This window comes from Oncorhynchus keta, unplaced genomic scaffold, assembly GCF_023373465.1.
Source record: "Oncorhynchus keta strain PuntledgeMale-10-30-2019 unplaced genomic scaffold, Oket_V2 Un_contig_23477_pilon_pilon, whole genome shotgun sequence".
Classification (NCBI taxonomy): domain Eukaryota; kingdom Metazoa; phylum Chordata; class Actinopteri; order Salmoniformes; family Salmonidae; genus Oncorhynchus; species Oncorhynchus keta.
Window position 1 is genome coordinate 27,766 of NW_026283401.1, and position 22,578 is coordinate 50,343.

The 22,578-nt window shown below is 49.1% G+C and overlaps 1 protein-coding gene and 2 long non-coding RNA genes across 12 annotated transcripts in view; all 3 read right to left on the reverse strand.

Annotated features, from left to right (window-relative positions):
- The window catches only part of LOC127921757 (uncharacterized), a 32,056-nt gene extending 16,941 nt beyond the window's left edge, over window positions 1–15,115 (reverse strand). For 3 of the 5 annotated variants that reach the window (XR_008109495.1, XR_008109493.1, XR_008109494.1), the window contains exons 1-3: window positions 12,167–15,115; window positions 5,428–5,470; window positions 5,175–5,252 (exon numbers count right to left, since the gene is read on the reverse strand). This is a non-coding gene — a long non-coding RNA (uncharacterized LOC127921757). Of the gene's footprint in view, window positions 1–4,288; window positions 5,471–9,714; window positions 9,750–12,131 lie in introns of those variants that run through there. The other 2 variants (XR_008109497.1, XR_008109496.1) reach the window with 2 other exon arrangements.
- Window positions 1–22,406, reverse strand: part of gpank1 (G patch domain and ankyrin repeats 1) — a 41,746-nt gene extending 19,340 nt beyond the window's left edge. The window contains exons 1-4 of the mRNA XM_052505369.1: window positions 21,950–22,406; window positions 21,605–21,871; window positions 21,087–21,200; window positions 18,273–18,541 (exon numbers count right to left, since the gene is read on the reverse strand). Of these exons, the coding sequence (XP_052361329.1) occupies window positions 18,273–18,541; window positions 21,087–21,200; window positions 21,605–21,826 (605 nt within the window). The 5' untranslated portion in view covers window positions 21,827–21,871; window positions 21,950–22,406. The remainder of the gene's footprint in view (window positions 1–18,272; window positions 18,542–21,086; window positions 21,201–21,604; window positions 21,872–21,949) is intronic.
- Window positions 18,741–21,078, reverse strand: LOC127921758 (uncharacterized). Of its 6 annotated transcripts, none has more exons than XR_008109501.1 (5): window positions 20,263–21,078; window positions 20,051–20,156; window positions 19,821–19,997; window positions 19,600–19,661; window positions 18,741–19,475 (listed from the first exon to the last, which is right to left on the reverse strand). It is a non-coding gene; the product is annotated as an uncharacterized LOC127921758 (long non-coding RNA). The 6 variants fall into 6 exon arrangements; XR_008109502.1 differs by having other exon boundaries at window positions 19,821–19,882; window positions 19,945–20,156; XR_008109503.1 differs by lacking the exon at window positions 19,600–19,661 and having other exon boundaries at window positions 19,768–19,882; window positions 19,945–20,156.
- Window positions 22,407–22,578: the final 172 nt, after the last annotated feature.

The window sequence follows — 22,578 nt, forward strand, 5'->3', positions numbered from 1 at the left end:
TATTCACCACACCTGACCAGGTCAGGGATTGTCTATATTCACCACACCTGACCAGGTCAGGGATTGTCTATATTCACCACACCTGACCAGGTCAGGGATTGTCTATAGGTCACCACACCTGACCAGGTCAGGGATTGTCTATATTCACCACACCTGACCAGGTCAGGGATTGTCTATATTCACCACACCTGACCAGGTCAGGGATTGTCTATATTCACCACACCTGACCAGGTCAGGGATTGTCTATATTCACCACACCTGACCAGGTCAGGGATTGTCTATATTCACCACACCTGACCAGGTCAGGGATTGTCTATATTCACCACACCTGACCAGGTCAGGGATTGTCTATATTCACCACACCTGACCAGGTCAGGGATTGTCTATATTCACCACACCTGACCAGGTCAGGGATTGTCTATATTCACCACACCTGACCAGGTCAGGGATTGTCTATATTCACCACACCTGACCAGGTCAGGGATTGTCTATATTCACCACACCTGACCAGGTCAGGGATTGTCTATATTCACCACACCTGACCAGGTCAGGGATTGTCTATATTCACCACACCTGACCAGGTCAGGGATTGTCTATATTCACCACACCTGACCAGGTCAGGGATTGTCTATATTCACCACACCTGACCAGGTCAGGGATTGTCTATATTCACCACACCTGACCAGGTCAGGGATTGTCTATATTCACCACACCTGACCAGGTCAGGGATTGTCTATATTCACACCTGACCACCACCACCTGACCAGGTCAGGGATTGTCTATATTCACCACACCTGACCAGGTCAGGGGATTGTCTATATTCACCACACCTGACCAGGTCAGGGATTGTCTATATTCACCACACCTGACCAGGTCAGGGATTGTCTATATTCACCACACCTGACCAGGTCAGGGATTGTCTATATTCACCACACCTGACCAGGTCAGGGATTGTCTATATTCACCACACCTGACCAGGTCAGGGATTGTCTATATTCACCACACCTGACCAGGTCAGGGATTGTCTATATTCACCACCTGTCAGGGGGATTGTCTATATTCACCACACCTGACCAGGTCAGGGATTGTCTATATTCACCACACCTGACCAGGTCAGGGATTGTCTATATTCACCACACCTGACCAGGTCAGGGATTGTCTATATTCACCACACCTGACCAGGTCAGGGATTGTCTATATTCACCACACCTGACCAGGTCAGGGATTGTCTATATTCACCACACCTGACCAGGTCAGGGATTGTCTATATTCACCACACCTGACCAGGTCAGGGATTGTCTATATTCACCACACCTGACCAGGTCAGGGATTGTCTATATTCACCACACCTGACCAGGTCAGGGATTGTCTATATTCACCACACCTGACCAGGTCAGGGATTGTCTATATTCACCACACCTGACCAGGTCAGGGATTGTCTATATTCACCACACCTGACCAGGTCAGGGATTGTCTATATTCACCACACCTGACCAGGTCAGGGATTGTCTATATTCACCACACCTGACCAGGTCAGGGATTGTCTATATTCACCACACCTGACCAGGTCAGGGATTGTCTATATTCACCACACCTGACCAGGTCAGGGATTGTCTATATTCACCACACCTGACCAGGTCAGGGATTGTCTATATTCACCACACCTGACCAGGTCAGGGATTGTCTATATTCACCACACCTGACCAGGTCAGGGATTGTCTATATTCACCACACCTGACCAGGTCAGGGATTGTCTATAGTCACCACACCTGACCAGGTCAGGGATTGTCTATATTCACCACACCTGACCAGGTCAGGATTGTCTATATTCACCACACCTGACCAGGTCAGGGATTGTCTATATTCACCACACCTGACCAGGTCAGGGATTGTCTATATTCACCACACCTGACCAGGTCAGGGATTGTCTATATTCACCACACCTGACCAGGTCAGGGATTGTCTATATTCACCACACCTGACCAGGTCAGGGATTGTCTATATTCACCACACCTGACCAGGTCAGGGATTGTCTATATTCACCACACCTGACCAGGTCAGGATTGTCTATATTCACCACACCTGACCAGGTCAGGGATTGTCTATATTCACCACACCTGACCAGGTCAGGGATTGTCTATATTCACCACACCTGACCAGGTCAGGGATTGTCTATATTCACCACCAGGTCAGGGATTGTCCTGACCAGGTCAGGGATTGTCTATATTCACCACACCTGACCAGGTCAGGGATTGTCTATATTCACCACACCACACCTGACCAGGTCAGGGATTGTCTATAGTCACCACACCTGACCAGGTCAGGGATTGTCTATATTCACCACACCTGACCAGGTCAGGGATTGTCTATATTCACCACACCTGACCAGGTCAGGGATTGTCTATATTCACCACACCTGACCAGGTCAGGGATTGTCTATATTCACCACACCTGACCAGGTCAGGGATTGTCTATATTCACCACACCTGACCAGGTCAGGGATTGTCTATATTCACCACACCTGACCAGGTCAGGGATTGTCTATATTCACCACACCTGACCAGGTCAGGGATTGTCTATATTCACCACACCTGACCAGGTCAGGGATTGTCTATATTCACCACACCTGACCAGGTCAGGGATTGTCTATATTCACCACACCTGACCAGGTCAGGGATTGTCTATATTCACCACACCTGACCACCTGACCAGGTCAGGGATTGTCTATATTCACCACACCTGACCAGGTCAGGGATTGTCTATATTCACCACACCTGACCACCTGACCAGGTCAGGGATTGTCTATATTCACCACACCTGACCAGGTCAGGGATTGTCTATATTCACCACACCTGACCAGGTCAGGGATTGTCTATATTCACCACACCTGACCCAGGTCAGGGGATTGTCTATATTCACCACACCTGACCAGGTCAGGGATTGTCTATATTCACCACACCTGACCAGGTCAGGGATTGTCTATAGTCACCACACCTGACCAGGTCAGGGATTGTCTATAGGTCAGGATTCACCACACCTGACCAGGTCAGGGATTGTCTATATTCACCACACCTGACCAGGTCAGGGATTGTCTATATTCACCACACCTGACCAGGTCAGGGATTGTCTATAGTCACCACACCTGACCAGGTCAGGGATTGTCTATATTCACCACACCTGACCAGGTCAGGGATTGTCTATATTCACCACACCTGACCAGGTCAGGGATTGTCTATATTCACCACACCTGACCAGGTCAGGGATTGTCTATATTCACCACACCTGACCAGGTCAGGGATTGTCTATATTCACCACACCTGACCAGGTCAGGGATTGTCTATATTCACCACACCTGACCAGGTCAGGGATTGTCTATATTCACCACACCTGACCAGGTCAGGGATTGTCTATATTCACCACACCTGACCAGGTCAGGGATTGTCTATATTCACCACACCTGACCAGGTCAGGGATTGTCTATAGTCACCACACCTGACCAGGTCAGGGATTGTCTATATTCACCACACCTGACCAGGTCAGGGATTGTCTATATTCACCACACACCTGACCAGGTCAGGGATTGTCTATATTCACCACACCTGACCAGGTCAGGGATTGTCTATATTCACCACACCTGACCAGGTCAGGGATTGTCTATATTCACCACACCTGACCAGGTCAGGGATTGTCTATATTCACCACACCTGACCAGGTCAGGGATTGTCTATATTCACCACACCTGACCAGGTCAGGGATTGTCTATATTCACCACACCTGACCAGGTCAGGGATTGTCTATATTCACCACACCTGACCAGGTCAGGGATTGTCTATATTCACCACACCTGACCAGGTCAGGGATTGTCTATAGTCACCACACCTGACCAGGTCAGGGATTGTCTATATTCACCACACCTGACCAGGTCAGGGATTGTCTATATTCACCACACCTGACCAGGTCAGGGATTGTCTATATTCACCACACCTGACCAGGTCAGGGATTGTCTATATTCACCACACCTGACCAGGTCAGGGATTGTCTATATTCACCACACCTGACCAGGTCAGGGATTGTCTATATTCACCACACCTGACCAGGTCAGGGATTGTCTATATTCACCACACCTGACCAGGTCAGGGATTGTCTATAGTCACCACACCTGACCAGGTCAGGGATTGTCTATATTCACCACACCTGACCAGGTCAGGGATTGTCTATATTCACCACACCTGACCAGGTCAGGGATTGTCTATATTCACCACACCTGACCAGGTCAGGGATTGTCTATATTCACCACACCTGACCAGGTCAGGGATTGTCTATATTCACCACACCTGACCAGGTCAGGGATTGTCTATATTCACCACACCTGACCAGGTCAGGGATTGTCTATATTCACCACACCTGACCAGGTCAGGGATTGTCTATATTCACCACACCTGACCAGGTCAGGGATTGTCTATAGTCACCACACCTGACCAGGTCAGGGATTGTCTATATTCACCACACCTGACCAGGTCAGGGATTGTCTATAGTCACCACACCTGACCAGGTCAGGGATTGTCTATATTCACCACACCTGACCAGGTCAGGGATTGTCTATAGTCACCACACCTGACCAGGTCAGGGATTGTCTATATTCACCACACCTGACCAGGTCAGGGATTGTCTATATTCACCACACCTGACCAGGTCAGGGATTGTCTATAGTCACCACACCTGACCAGGTCAGGGATTGTCTATATTCACCACACCTGACCAGGTCAGGGATTGTCTATATTCACCACACCTGACCAGGTCAGGGATTGTCTATATTCACCACACCTGACCAGGTCAGGGATTGTCTATATTCACCACACCTGACCAGGTCAGGGATTGTCTATAGTCACCACACCTGACCAGGTCAGGGATTGTCTATAGTCACCACACCTGACCAGGTCAGGGATTGTCTATAGTCACCACACCTGACCAGGTCAGGGATTGTCTATATTCACCACACCTGACCAGGTCAGGGATTGTCTATATTCACCACACCTGACCAGGTCAGGGATTGTCTATAGTCACCACACCTGACCAGGTCAGGGATTGTCTATATTCACCACACCTGACCAGGTCAGGGATTGTCTATATTCACCACACCTGACCAGGTCAGGGATTGTCTATATTCACCACACCTGACCACCTGACCAGGTCAGGGATTGTCTATAGTCACCACACCTGACCAGGTCAGGGATTGTCTATAGTCACCACACCTGACCAGGTCAGGGATTGTCTATATTCACCACACCTGACCAGGTCAGGGATTGTCTATATTCACCACACCTGACCAGGTCAGGGATTGTCTATATTCACCACACCTGACCAGGTCAGGGATTGTCTATATTCACCACACCTGACCAGGTCAGGGATTGTCTATATTCACCACACCTGACCACCTGACCAGGTCAGGGATTGTCTATAGTCACCACACCTGACCAGGTCAGGGATTGTCTATAGTCACCACACCTGACCAGGTCAGGGATTGTCTATATTCACCACACCTGACCAGGTCAGGGATTGTCTATAGTCACCACACCTGACCAGGTCAGGGATTGTCTATAGTCACCACACCTGACCAGGTCAGGGATTGTCTATATTCACCACACCTGACCAGGTCAGGGATTGTCTATATTCACCACACCTGACCAGGTCAGGGATTGTCTATATTCACCACACCTGACCAGGTCAGGGATTGTCTATATTCACCACACCTGACCAGGTCAGGGATTGTCTATATTCACCACACCTGACCAGGTCAGGGATTGTCTATATTCACCACACCTGACCAGGTCAGGGATTGTCTATATTCACCACACCTGACCAGGTCAGGGATTGTCTATATTCACCACACCTGACCAGGTCAGGGATTGTCTATATTCACCACACCTGACCAGGTCAGGGATTGTCTATATTCACCACACCTGACCAGGTCAGGGATTGTCTATATTCACCACACCTGACCAGGTCAGGGATTGTCTATATTCACCACACCTGACCAGGTCAGGGATTGTCTATATTCACCACACCTGACCAGGTCAGGGATTGTCTATATTCACCACACCTGACCAGGTCAGGGATTGTCTATATTCACCACACCTGACCAGGTCAGGGATTGTCTATATTCACCACACCTGACCAGGTCAGGGATTGTCTATATTCACCACACCTGACCAGGTCAGGGATTGTCTATATTCACCACACCTGACCAGGTCAGGGATTGTCTATATTCACCACACCTGACCAGGTCAGGGATTGTCTATATTCACCACACCTGACCAGGTCAGGGATTGTCTATATTCACCACACCTGACCAGGTCAGGGATTGTCTATATTCACCACACCTGACCACCAGGTCAGGGATTGTCTATATTCACCACACCTGACCAGGTCAGGGATTGTCTATAGTCACCACACCTGACCAGGTCAGGGATTGTCTATATTCACCACACCTGACCAGGTCAGGGATTGTCTATATTCACCACACCTGACCAGGTCAGGGATTGTCTATATTCACCACACCTGACCAGGTCAGGGATTGTCTATATTCACCACACCTGACCAGGTCAGGGATTGTCTATATTCACCACACCTGACCAGGTCAGGGATTGTCTATATTCACCACACCTGACCAGGTCAGGGATTGTCTATATTCACCACACCTGACCAGGTCAGGGATTGTCTATATTCACCACACCTGACCAGGTCAGGGATTGTCTATATTCACCACACCTGACCAGGTCAGGGATTGTCTATATTCACCACACCTGACCAGGTCAGGGATTGTCTATATTCACCACACCTGACCAGGTCAGGGATTGTCTATATTCACCACACCTGACCAGGTCAGGGATTGTCTATATTCACCACACCTGACCAGGTCAGGGATTGTCTATATTCACCACACCTGACCAGGTCAGGGATTGTCTATATTCACCACACCTGACCACCTGACCAGGTCAGGGATTGTCTATATTCACCACACCTGACCAGGTCAGGGATTGTCTATATTCACCACACCTGACCAGGTCAGGGATTGTCTATATTCACCACACCTGACCAGGTCAGGGATTGTCTATATTCACCACACCTGACCAGGTCAGGGATTGTCTATAGTCACCACACCTGACCAGGTCAGGGATTGTCTATAGTCACCACACCTGACCAGGTCAGGGATTGTCTATAGTCACCACACCTGACCAGGTCAGGGATTGTCTATATTCACCACACCTGACCAGGTCAGGGATTGTCTATATTCACCACACCTGACCAGGTCAGGGATTGTCTATAGTCACCACACCTGACCAGGTCAGGGATTGTCTATATTCACCACACCTGACCAGGTCAGGGACTGTCTATATTCACCACACCTGACCAGGTCAGGGATTGTCTATATTCACCACACCTGACCACCTGATCAGGTCAGGGATTGTCTATAGTCACCACACCTGACCAGGTCAGGGATTGTCTATATTCACCACACCTGACCAGGTCAGGTATTGTCTATATTCACCACACCTGACCAGGTCAGGAATTGTCTATATTCACCACACCTGACCAGGTCAGGGATTGTCTATATTCACCACACCTGACCAGGTCAGCGATTGTCTATATTCACCACACCTGACCACCTGATCAGGTCAGGGATTGTCTATAGTCACCACACCTGACCAGGTCAGGTATTGTCTATATTCACCACACCTGACCAGGTCAGGGATTGTCTATAGTCACCACACCTGACCAGGTCAGGGATTGTCTATAGTCACCACACCTGACCAGGTCAGGGATTGTCTATATTCACCACACCTGACCAGGTCAGGGATTGTCTATATTCACCACACCTGACCAGGTCAGGGATTGTCTATATTCACCACACCTGACCAGGTCAGGATTGTCTATATTCACCACACCTGACCAGGTCAGGGATTGTCTATATTCACCACACCTGACCAGGTCAGGAATTGTCTATATTCACCACACCTGACCAGGTCAGGGATTGTCTATATTCACCACACCTGACCAGGTCAGGGATTGTCTATATTCACCACACCTGACCACCTGATCAGGTCAGGGATTGTCTATAGTCACCACACCTGACCAGGTCAGGGATTGTCTATAGTCACCACACCTGACCAGGTCAGGTATTGTCTATATTCACCACACCTGACCAGGTCAGGGATTGTCTATAGTCACCACACCTGACCAGGTCAGGGATTGTCTATAGTCACCACACCTGACCAGGTCAGGGATTGTCTATATTCACCACACCTGACCAGGTCAGGGATTGTCTATATTCACCACACCTGACCAGGTCAGGGATTGTCTATATTCACCACACCTGACCAGGTCAGGGATTGTCTATATTCACCACACCTGACCAGGTCTGGGATTGTCTATATTCACCACACCTGACCAGGTCAGGGATTGTCTATATTCACCACACCTGATCAGGTCAGGGATTGTCTATATTCACCACACCTGACCAGGTCTGGGATTGTCTATATTCACCACACCTGACCAGGTCAGGGATTGTCTATAGTCACCACACCTGACCAGGTCAGGTATTGTCTATATTCACCACACCTGATCAGGTCAGGGATTGTCTATATTCACCACACCTGACCAGGTCAGGGATTGTCTATATTCACCACACCTGACCAGGTCAGGGATTGTCTATATTCACCACACCTGACCAGGTCAGGGATTGTCTATATTCACCACACCTGACCAGGTCAGGGATTGTCTATATTCACCACACCTGACCAGGTCAGGGATTGTCTATAGTCACCACACCTGACCAGGTCAGGGATTGTCTATAGTCACCACACCTGACCAGGTCAGGGATTGTCTATATTCACCACACCTGACCAGGTCAGGGATTGTCTATATTCACCACACCTGACCAGGTCAGGGATTGTCTATATTCACCACACCTGACCAGGTCAGGGATTGTCTATATTCACCACACCTGACCAGGTCAGGGATTGTCTATATTCACCACACCTGACCAGGTCAGGGATTGTCTATATTCACCACACCTGACCACCTGACCAGGTCAGGGATTGTCTATATTCACCACACCTGATCAGGTCAGGGATTGTCTATATTCACCACACCTGACCAGGTCAGGGATTGTCTATATTCACCACACCTGACCAGGTCAGGGACTGTCTATATTCACCACACCTGACCAGGTCAGGGATTGTCTATATTCACCTGACCACCTGACCAGGTCAGGGATTGTCTATATTCACCACACCTGACCAGGTCAGGGATTGTCTATATTCACCACACCTGACCAGGTCAGGGATTGTCTATATTCACCACACCTGACCAGGTCAGGGATTGTCTATAGTCACCACACCTGACCAGGTCAGGGATTGTCTATAGTCACCACACCTGACCAGGTCAGGGATTGTCTATATTCACCACACCTGACCAGGTCAGGATTGTCTATATTCACCACACCTGACCAGGTCAGGGATTGTCTATATTCACCACACCTGACCAGGTCAGGGATTGTCTATAGTCACCACACCTGACCAGGTCAGGGATTGTCTATATTCACCACACCTGACCAGGTCAGGGATAGTCTATATTCACCACACCTGACCAGGTCAGGGATTGTCTATATTCACCACACCTGACCAGGTCAGGGATTGTCTATATTCACCACACCTGACCAGGTCAGGGATTTTCTATATTCACCACACCTGACCAGGTCAGGGATTGTCTATATTCACCACACCTGACCAGGTCAGGGACTGTCTATATTCACCACACCTGACCAGGTCAGGGATTGTCTATATTCACCACACCTGACCACCTGACCAGGTCAGGGATTGTCTATATTCACCACACCTGACCAGGTCAGGGATTTTCTATAGTCACCACACCTGACCAGGTCAGGGATTGTCTATATTCACCACACCTGACCAGGTCAGGGATTGTCTATATTCACCACACCTGACCAGGTCAGGGATTGTCTATATTCACCACACCTGACCAGGTCAGGGATTGTCTATATTCACCACACCTGACCAGGTCAGGGATTGTCTATATTCACCACACCTGACCAGGTCAGGGATTGTCTATATTCACCACACCTGACCAGGTCAGGGATTGTCTATATTCACCACACCTGACCAGGTCAGGGATTGTCTATATTCACCACACCTGACCAGGTCAGGGATTGTCTATATTCACCACACCTGACCAGGTCAGGGATTGTCTATATTCACCACACCTGACCAGGTCAGGGATTGTCTATATTCACCACACCTGACCAGGTCAGGGATTGTCTATATTCACCACACCTGACCAGGTCAGGGATTGTCTATATTCACCACACCTGATCAGGTCAGGGATTGTCTATATTCACCACACCTGACCAGGTCAGGGATTGTCTATATTCACCACACCTGACCACCTGACCAGGTCAGGGATTGTCTATATTCACCACACCTGACCAGGTCAGGGATTGTCTATATTCACCACACCTGACCAGGTCAGGGATTGTCTATATTCACCACACCTGACCAGGTCAGGGATTGTCTATATTCACCACACCTGACCAGGTCAGGGATTGTCTATAGTCACCACACCTGACCAGGTCAGGGATTGTCTATAGTCACCACACCTGACCAGGTCAGGGATTGTCTATAGTCACCACACCTGACCAGGTCAGGGATTGTCTATATTCACCACACCTGACCAGGTCAGGGATTGTCTATATTCACCACACCTGACCAGGTCAGGGATTGTCTATAGTCACCACACCTGACCAGGTCAGGGATTGTCTATATTCACCACACCTGACCAGGTCAGGGATTGTCTATATTCACCACACCTGACCAGGTCAGGGATTGTCTATATTCACCACACCTGACCACCTGATCAGGTCAGGGATTGTCTATAGTCACCACACCTGACCAGGTCAGGGATTGTCTATATTCACCACACCTGACCAGGTCAGGTATTGTCTATATTCACCACACCTGACCAGGTCAGGATTGTCTATATTCACCACACCTGACCAGGTCAGGGATTGTCTATATTCACCACACCTGACCAGGTCAGGATTGTCTATATTCACCACACCTGACCACCTGATCAGGTCAGGGATTGTCTATAGTCACCACACCTGACCAGGTCAGGATTGTCTATATTCACCACACCTGACCAGGTCAGGGATTGTCTATAGTCACCACACCTGACCAGGTCAGGGATTGTCTATAGTCACCACACCTGACCAGGTCAGGGATTGTCTATATTCACCACACCTGACCAGGTCAGGGATTGTCTATATTCACCACACCTGACCAGGTCAGGGATTGTCTATATTCACCACACCTGACCAGGTCAGGGATTGTCTATATTCACCACACCTGACCAGGTCAGGGATTGTCTATATTCACCACACCTGACCAGGTCAGGAATTGTCTATATTCACCACACCTGACCAGGTCAGGGATTGTCTATATTCACCACACCTGACCAGGTCAGGGATTGTCTATATTCACCACACCTGACCACCTGATCAGGTCAGGGATTGTCTATAGTCACCACACCTGACCAGGTCAGGGATTGTCTATAGTCACCACACCTGACCAGGTCAGGTATTGTCTATATTCACCACACCTGACCAGGTCAGGGATTGTCTATAGTCACCACACCTGACCAGGTCAGGGATTGTCTATAGTCACCACACCTGACCAGGTCAGGGATTGTCTATATTCACCACACCTGACCAGGTCAGGGATTGTCTATATTCACCACACCTGACCAGGTCAGGGATTGTCTATATTCACCACACCTGACCAGGTCAGGGATTGTCTATATTCACCACACCTGACCAGGTCTGGGATTGTCTATATTCACCACACCTGACCAGGTCAGGGATTGTCTATATTCACCACACCTGACCAGGTCAGGGATTGTCTATATTCACCACACCTGACCAGGTCTGGGATTGTCTATATTCACCACACCTGACCAGGTCAGGGATTGTCTATAGTCACCACACCTGACCAGGTCAGGTATTGTCTATATTCACCACACCTGACCAGGTCAGGGATTGTCTATATTCACCACACCTGACCAGGTCAGGGATTGTCTATATTCACCACACCTGACCAGGTCAGGGATTTTCTATATTCACCACACCTGACCAGGTCAGGGATTGTCTATATTCACCACACCTGACCACCTGACCAGGTCAGGGATTGTCTATATTCACCACACCTGACCAGGTCAGGGATTGTCTATATTCACCACACCTGACCAGGTCAGGGATTGTCTATATTCACCACACCTGACCAGGTCAGGGACTGTCTATATTCACCACACCTGACCAGGTCAGGGATTGTCTATATTCACCACACCTGACCACCTGACCAGGTCAGGGATTGTCTATATTCACCACACCTGACCAGGTCAGGGATTGTCTATATTCACCACACCTGACCAGGTCAGGGATTGTCTATATTCACCACACCTGACCAGGTCAGGGATTGTCTATAGTCACCACACCTGACCAGGTCAGGGATTGTCTATAGTCACCACACCTGACCAGGTCAGGGATTGTCTATATTCACCACACCTGACCAGGTCAGGGATTGTCTATATTCACCACACCTGACCAGGTCAGGGATTGTCTATAGTCACCACACCTGACCAGGTCAGGGATTGTCTATATTCACCACACCTGACCAGGTCAGGGATAGTCTATATTCACCACACCTGACCAGGTCAGGGATAGTCTATATTCACCACACCTGACCAGGTCAGGGATTGTCTATATTCACCACACCTGACCAGGTCAGGGATTGTCTATAGTCACCACACCTGACCAGGTCAGGGATTGTCTATAGTCATCACACCTGACCAGGTCAGGGATTGTCTATAGTCACCACACCTGACCAGGTCAGGGATTGTCTATATTCACCACACCTGACCAGGTCAGGGATTGTCTATATTCACCACACCTGACCAGGTCAGGGATTGTCTATAGTCACCACACCTGACCAGGTCAGGGATTGTCTATATTCACCACACCTGACCAGGTCAGGGATTGTCTATATTCACCACACCTGACCAGGTCAGGGATTGTCTATATTCACCACACCTGACCAGGTCAGGGATTGTCTATATTCACCACACCTGACCAGGTCAGGGATTGTCTATATTCACCACACCTGACCAGGTCAGGGATTGTCTATATTCACCACACCTGACCAGGTCAGGGATTGTCTATATTCACCACACCTGACCAGGTCAGGGATTGTCTATATTCACCACACCTGACCAGGTCAGGGATTTTCTATATTCACCACACCTGACCAGGTCAGGGATTGTCTATATTCACCACACCTGACCAGGTCAGGGATTGTCTATATTCACCACACCTGACCAGGTCAGGGATTGTCTATATTCACCACACCTGACCACCTGACCAGGTCAGGGATTGTCTATATTCACCACACCTGACCAGGTCAGGGATTTTCTATAGTCACCACACCTGACCAGGTCAGGGATTGTCTATATTCACCACACCTGACCAGGTCAGGGATTGTCTATATTCACCACACCTGACCAGGTCAGGGATTGTCTATATTCACCACACCTGACCAGGTCAGGGATTGTCTATATTCACCACACCTGACCAGGTCAGGGATTGTCTATATTCACCACACCTGACCAGGTCAGGGATTGTCTATATTCACCACACCTGACCAGGTCAGGGATTGTCTATATTCACCACACCTGATCAGGTCAGGGATTGTCTATATTCACCACACCTGACCAGGTCAGGGATTGTCTATATTCACCACACCTGACCACCTGACCAGGTCAGGGATTGTCTATATTCACCACACCTGACCAGGTCAGGGATTGTCTATATTCACCACACCTGACCAGGTCAGGGATTGTCTATATTCACCACACCTGACCAGGTCAGGGATTGTCTATATTCACCACACCTGACCAGGTCAGGGATTGTCTATAGTCACCACACCTGACCAGGTCAGGGATTGTCTATATTCACCACACCTGACCAGGTCAGGGATTGTCTATATTCACCACACCTGACCAGGTCAGGGATTTTCTATATTCACCACACCTGACCAGGTCAGGGATTGTCTATATTCACCACACCTGACCAGGTCAGGGACTGTCTATATTCACCACACCTGACCAGGTCAGGGATTGTCTATATTCACCACACCTGACCACCTGACCAGGTCAGGGATTGTCTATATTCACCACACCTGACCAGGTCAGGGATTGTCTATATTCACCACACCTGACCAGGTCAGGGATTGTCTATATTCACCACACCTGACCAGGTCAGGGATTGTCTATATTCACCACACCTGACCACCTGATCAGGTCAGGGATTGTCTATAGTCACCACACCTGACCAGGTCAGGGATTGTCTATAGTCACCACACCTGACCAGGTCAGGTATTGTCTATATTCACCACACCTGACCAGGTCAGGGATTGTCTATAGTCACCACACCTGACCAGGTCAGGGATTGTCTATAGTCACCACACCTGACCAGGTCAGGGATTGTCTATATTCACCACACCTGACCAGGTCAGGGATTGTCTATATTCACCACACCTGACCAGGTCAGGGATTGTCTATATTCACCACACCTGACCAGGTCAGGGATTGTCTATATTCACCACACCTGACCAGGTCAGGGATTGTCTATATTCACCACACCTGACCAGGTCTGGGATTGTCTATATTCACCACACCTGACCAGGTCAGGGATTGTCTATATTCACCACACCTGATCAGGTCAGGGATTGTCTATATTCACCACACCTGACCACCTGACCAGGTCAGGGATTGTCTATAGTCACCACACCTGACCAGGTCAGGGATTGTCTATAGTCACCACACCTGACCAGGTCAGGGATTGTCTATATTCACCACACCTGACCAGGTCAGGGATTGTCTATATTCACCACACCTGACCAGGTCAGGGATTGTCTATATTCACCACACCTGACCAGGTCAGGGATTGTCTATATTCACCACACCTGACCAGGTCAGGGATTGTCTATATTCACCACACCTGACCAGGTCAGGGATTGTCTATATTCACCACACCTGACCAGGTCAGGGATTGTCTATATTCACCACACCTGACCAGGTCAGGGATTGTCTATATTCACCACACCTGACCAGGTCAGGGATTGTCTATATTCACCTGACCACCTGACCAGGTCAGGGATTGTCTATATTCACCACACCTGACCAGGTCAGGGATTGTCTATATTCACCACACCTGACCAGGTCAGGGATTGTCTATATTCACCACACCTGACCAGGTCAGGGATTGTCTATATTCACACCTGACCATCTGACCAGGTCAGGGATTGTCTATATTCACCACACCTGACCAGGTCAGGGATTGTCTATATTCACCACACCTGACCAGGTCAGGGATTGTCTATAGTCACCACACCTGACCAGGTCAGGGATTGTCTATAGTCACCACACCTGACCAGGTCAGGGATTGTCTATAGTCACCACACCTGACCAGGTCAGGGATTGTCTATATTCACCACACCTGACCAGGTCAGGGATTGTCTATATTCACCACACCTGACCAGGTCAGGGATTGTCTATATTCACCACACCTGACCAGGTCAGGGATTGTCTATATTCACCACACCTGACCAGGTCAGGGATTGTCTATATTCACCACACCTGACCAGGTCAGGGATTGTCTATATTCACCACACCTGACCACCTGATCAGGTCAGGGATTGTCTATAGTCACCACACCTGACCAGGTCAGGGATTGTCTATAGTCACCACACCTGACCAGGTCAGGGATTGTCTATATTCACCACACCTGACCAGGTCAGGGATTGTCTATATTCACCACACCTGACCAGGTCAGGAATTGTCTATATTCACCACACCTGACCAGGTCAGGAATTGTCTATATTCACCACACCTGACCAGGTCAGGGATTGTCTATATTCACCACACCTGACCAGGTCAGGGATTGTCTATATTCACCACACCTGACCAGGTCAGGGATTGTCTATATTCACCACACCTGACCAGGTCAGGGATTGTCTATATTCACCACACCTGACCAGGTCAGGGATTGTCTATATTCACCACACCTGACCAGGTCAGGGATTGTCTATAGTCACCACACCTGACCAGGTCAGGGATTGTCTATAGTCACCACACCTGACCAGGTCAGGGATTGTCTATATTCACCACACCTGACCAGGTCAGGGATTGTCTATATTCACCACACCTGACCAGGTCAGGGATTGTCTATATTCACCACACCTGACCAGGTCAGGGATTGTCTATAGTCACCACACCTGACCAGGTCAGGGATTGTCTATATTCACCACACCTGACCAGGTCAGGGATTGTCTATATTCACCACACCTGACCAGGTCAGGGATTGTCTATATTCTCCACACCTGACCAGGTCAGGGATTGTCTATATTCTCCACACCTGACCAGGTCAGGGATTGTCTATAGTCACCACACCTGACCAGGTCAGGGATTGTCTATATTCACCACACCTGACCACCTGACCAGGTCAGGGATTGTCTATAGTCACCACACCTGACCAGGTCAGGGATTGTCTATATTCACCACACCTGACCAGGTCAGGGATTGTCTATATTCACCACACCTGACCAGGTCAGGGATTGTCTATATTCACCACACCTGACCACCTGACCAGGTCAGGGATTGTCTATATTCACCACACCTGACCAGGTCAGGGATTGTCTATAGTCACCACACCTGACCAGGTCAGGGATTGTCTATATTCACCACACCTGACCAGGTCAGGGATTGTCTATATTCACCACACCTGACCAGGTCAGGGATTGTCTATATTCACCACACCTGACCAGGTCAGGGATTGTCTATATTCACCACACCTGACCAGGTCAGGGATTGTCTATATTCACCACACCTGACCAGGTCAGGGATTGTCTATATTCACCACACCTGACCAGGTCAGGGATTGTCTATATTCACCACACCTGACCAGGTCAGGGATTGTCTATATTCACCACACCTGACCAGGTCAGGGATTGTCTATATTCACCACACCTGACCAGGTCAGGGATTGTCTATATTCACCACACCTGACCAGGTCAGGGATTGTCTATATTCACCACACCTGACCAGGTCAGGGATTGTCTATATTCACCACACCTGACCAGGTCAGGGATTGTCTACATTCACCACACCTGACCAGGTCAGGGATTGTCTACATTCACCACACCTGACCAGGTCAGGGATTGTCTATATTCACCACACCTGACCAGGTCAGGGATTGTCTATATTCACCACACCTGACCAGGTCAGGGATTGTCTATATTCACCACACCTGACCAGGTCAGGATGGTCTATATTCACCTGTAATGGCTGTGTTGACCCCTCTGTCTCCCAGTCAGTCACTAAACTGTGGTCAGTCAGTCAGTCAGTCACTAACCTGTGGTCCTGGTGGTCCTGCCTCTCTCTCCTGTAATGGTTGTGTTGACCCCTCTGTCTCCCAGTCAGTAACTAACCTGTGGTCCTGCCTCTCTCTCCTGTAATGGTTGTGTTGACCCCTCTGTCTCCCAGTCAGTCACTAACCTGTGGTCCTGCCTCTCTCTCCTGTAATGGTTGTGTTGACCCCTCTGTCTCCCAGTCAGTCACTAACCTGTGGTCCTGCCTCTCTCTCCTGTAATGGTTGTGTTGACCCCTCTGTCTCCCAGTCAGTCACTAACCTGTGGTCCTGGTGGTCCTGCCTCTCTCTCCTGTAATGGTTGTGTTGACCCCTCTGTCTCCCAGTCAGTCACTAACCTGTGGTCCTGGTGGTCCTGCCTCTCTCTCCTGTAATGGTTGTGTTGACCCCTCTGTCTCCTAGTCAGTCACTAACCTGTGGTCCTGGTGGTCCTGCCTCTCTCTCCTGTAATGGTTGTGTTGACCCCTCTGTCTCCTAGTCAGTCACTAACCTGTGGTCCTGGTGGTCCTGCCTCTCTCTCCTGTAATGGTTGTGTTGACCCCTCTGTCTCCCAGTCAGTCACTAACCTGTGGTCCTGGTGGTCCTACCTCTCTCTCCTGTAATGGTTGTGTTGACCCCTCTGTCTCCCAGTCAGTCACTAACCTGTGGTCCTGGTGGTCCTGCCTCTCTCTCCTGTAATGGTTGTGTTGACCCCTCTGTCTCCTAGTCAGTCACTAACCTGTGGTCCTGGTGTTCCTGCATCTCTCTCCTGTAATGGTTGTGTTGACCCCTCTGTCTCCCAGGCCGGTCACAGTCCTGCGGAGACCCGTAGTGGTCCAGTTCCTCTAGGACCCCGCTATGCCCCGCCATCCTAGCTAGCTCCCTGGCGTCCCGGCCCTGCGTGTCGACCACGCCCACCCACGCCGCCCCCTGCTGGAGGAGGAGCCTAACGACACCCCGCTGCCCTGCCGCCGCTGCACACATCACACCTGTCCACCACCAGCTGTCCTGGAGAGAGAGAGAAGAGAGAGAAAGAGAGAGAAGAGGGAGAGAGATGGAGGAAGAGAGAGAGAGAGAGAGAGAGAGGGAGGAGAGAGAGAGAGAGAGAGAGAGAGAGAGAGAGAGTCAGGAGGAGAGGAGAGAGAGAGAGAGAGAGAGAGAGAGAGAGAGAGAGAGAGAGAGAGAGAGAGAGAGAGAGGAGGTTGGAAGGAGGTTGGTTTGAGGGAAACAGGAAGGAGGTTCGTTGGGGCAACAGGAAGGAGGTTCGTTGGGGGCAACAGGAAGGAGGTTCGTTGGGGGCAACAGGAAGGAGGTTCGTTGGGGGCAACAGGAAGGAGGTTCATTGGGGGCAACAGGAAGGAGGTTCGTTGGGGGCAACAGGAAGGAGGTTCGTTCGAGGCAACAGGAAGGAGGTTGGTTCGAGGGCATGTTAGCGTTTTAAAGGGGAAACAGGACTGAAGGCTAAAAGTTTGCGGTAGGTTGTTCCAATCAATGAACTCAAAACCTTGAAACCTGATAATATATTTCCACTTGACTCCACCAGACAATAAACACATCCTAAGAGTTCTGAACATGTCGTCATGGAGCTTTTTAAATCGAACCTGTGAAATAGATGCATTTAGAACCATGTATTTATTATTCAAGTTGAATACAAGCTGTGAATTGAGTACTTGACCTACTGGCATCCTGATGTCGTGAGTTTGGCTCCTCCTGATGAGGCAGTTCTGCCCGGGACTTCAAAAGTAATCAGGGTAACAGGTCAAAGAGGGGGAATTCCTCTTGTTCAAATGGTCAGGACACTGAGGGGATTTGATTAACCTGCCCCAGGTTGAACCGGGGCTATGGTCTAATGGTCAGAACACTGAGGTGATTTGATTAACCTGCCCCAGGGTGAACCGGGGCTATGGTCTAATGGTCAGGACACTGAGGGGATTTGATTAACCTGCCCCAGGTTGAAATGGGGTTATGGTCTAATGGTCAGGACACTGAGGGGATTTGATTAACCTGCCCCAGGTTGAACCGGGGTTATGGTCTAATGGTCAGGACACTGAGGGGATTTGATTAACCTGCCCCAGGGTGAACCGGGGTTATGGTCTAATGGTCAGGACACTGAGGGGATTTGATTAACCTGCCCCAGGGGCTATGGTCTAATGGTCAGGACACTGAGACGATTTGATTAACCTGCCCCGGGGGCTATGGTCTAATGGTCAGCACACTGAGGGGATTTGATTAACCTGCCCCAGGGGCTATGGTCTAATGGTCAGAACACTGAGGGGATTTGATTAACCTGCCCCAGGTTGAACCGGGGTTATGGTCTAATGGTCAGGACACTGAGGGGATTTGATTAACCTGCCCCAGGGTGAACCGGGGTTATGGTCTAATGGTCAGGACACTGAGGGGATTTGATTAACCTGCCCCAGGGGCTATGGTCTAATGGTCAGGACACTGAGGGGATTTGATTAACCTGCCCCGGGGGCTATGGTCTAATGGTCAGAACACTGAGGGGATTTGATTAACCTGCCCCAGGGGCTATGGTCTAATGGTCAGAACACTGAGGGGATTTGATTAACCTGCCCCAGGGGCTATGGTCTAATGGTCAGAACACTGAGGGGATTTGATTAACCTGCCCCAGGGGCTATGGTCTAATGGTCAGGACACTGAGGAGATTTGATTAACCTGCCCCAGGGGCTATGGTCTAATGGTCAAGACACTGAGGGGATTTGATTAACCTGTCCCAGGGGCTATGGTCTAATGGTCAGAACACTGAGGGGATTTGATTAACCTGCCCCAGGGGCTATGGTCTAATGGTCAGGACACTGAGGGGATTTGATTCAACTGCCCCAGGGTGAATGGCCTGTCACGTGACTGGGTGAAACCGGTGAGGGAGGTGCACCCTGCTCAAATAGAACAGTAATCTTTAAAATATATGTAAGACACTTCGGAGGCTGCTGAGGAGAGAACGGCTCATAATAATTGTCGGAACGGAGCAAATGGAGTGTCATCCAACACATGGAAACCGTGGAAACCGTGTGTGTGATGTATTTTCTAACATTCCCACTGATTCCGCTCCAGCCTTTACCACGAGCCCGTTCTCCCTGATTCAGGAGCCACCAACTTCCTGAGGTAAGAATACTACATTTTCAGGCAAATAAACCATTTTTTTAAATCAAAAGCCCCACTTCAGCATGTGAAAACACAGCATCCTCTACTCATTAGTCTAGTCTACATGCATCACCTAGGTCACTTTTTGTTTTGAGCCATCTTCTCCGTGGGCTTTGAACACCTGACTCACACCCGGGAAGCAGCCCGGTGATAAAAACTAAAATCACCTTTCACTCCGCCAACGCGGCCTAGTAATCCATTCTCCTACTTGGTTTCTCCCCGTGAGAGACCCAGGTTCAGATCCCTCCTGTTAGCTACTCCCCGTGGTTCAGATCCCTCCTGTTACTACTCCCCGTGGTTCAGATCCCTCCTGTTAGCTACTCCCCGTGGTTCAGATCCCTCCTGTTACCTACTCCCCGTGGGAGACCCAGGTTCAGATTCTGTTACCTACCTGGAAGTTGACATCCACCCCTCGGGACAGCAGGCCTCTCACCCCAGACAGGTCTCCTTCCTGGGCACAACGCAGCAGTCTTAGCCCCTCCAGCTCAGTGGTAGTGCTGGGGTGTTAGCCTGCTGCCTGCTAGCCTGTGTGAAAGAATACATGTACTCTAGTTACATTTTGGTCAATCAGCAGATACTTCACTGGTGCATCTGGAGTGGGCAAAGCTGTCAGAGGCAAAGGGTGGCTACTTTGAAGAATCTCAAATACAAAATATATTTTGATTTGTTTAACACTTTTTTGGTTACTACATGATTCCATGTGTGTTATTTCATAGTGTTGATGTCTTCAATAGTATTCTACAATTGTAGAAAATAGTACAAATTAAGAAAAACCCTGGAATGAGTAGGTGTCAACTTTTGACTGGTACTGTGTATATATACTGAGGAAATACTTTATTTTCTAAATCATACATGTCATGTTCATAGATGATGTAGCTACTAGGCTATATTTGTTGTGTTTTGTGGTACCTGGACGTGCTGCCCTGCTCCTCTCCCCCTGCGGTTCTCTCTCCCCCTCTGCTCCATTCCTCGTCTCTCCTCTCCATCCCCTTCTTCGATGAGGCTTTGATAGAAGCGCCGTGCCTCCTCTCCTCCGAGGGTACTGGGTTGAGGTCCGGTGGCTGCGCCTGCGTTTCCCGACCACAGCAGCTCTTCTTCTCGGGCCGGGGTGAAGTAGCTTAGAGAGCTCATGTCTGGGACCGGTTGGTCGGCGGCGCTGGAATAGCGAGCTGACCGCTAGACAAACTAGTAACGTTAGTCACCTAAAACACAGTTGACCAGTCGGATAATGATTATGTAAACGAGGTAACTTACGTTCGTTAATCACTTTTTCTGGAGTCTGGAAATGTCGGTGTTACAGGTTATTTTTTCTTCATACAACTAATTAACTACAGTGGCGAACTCAATGACTCGTCTAATTCCTCCATTATATTGTTACCTTTAGTAAGTAGCTAAGTGTAGTTAGCCTCAACCAGAATATATTGTCTGTGCCTCGACGCTCAGTCGTAAAGGATAATAGGCTGGCTGTGACTTATCAACCAGAATTAGCAGCGAGCACACTGAATTTAACGTTAGGTACCTAGATATATAACTAAAAGTTTATATATATATAACTAAAAGTTTACTTATATATTAAACAAAAAGTTTATTTCTATATATAAAATAAAGAGTTCTCAAATGTAAATATATATATATTTTTAAATACTATCAAAATAGGTCGTCCCCACCCGGAAGTAACGTGCCTCCATCTTTGTTGTTTGTCGGTTTGCGACGTCATGTCCACTATTTTTTACGTCACGCGTACAAACGTCACGCGTCTCCACGTCGCCTCCTGCTGACCGGAGTTGGTATAACGCAGGAAAAGTCCTTTTTAGGGACACAATTTTCACATGAATTCAGTCAAACAAACATATAACACATAGGTCTATATAACAGCGCGCCTA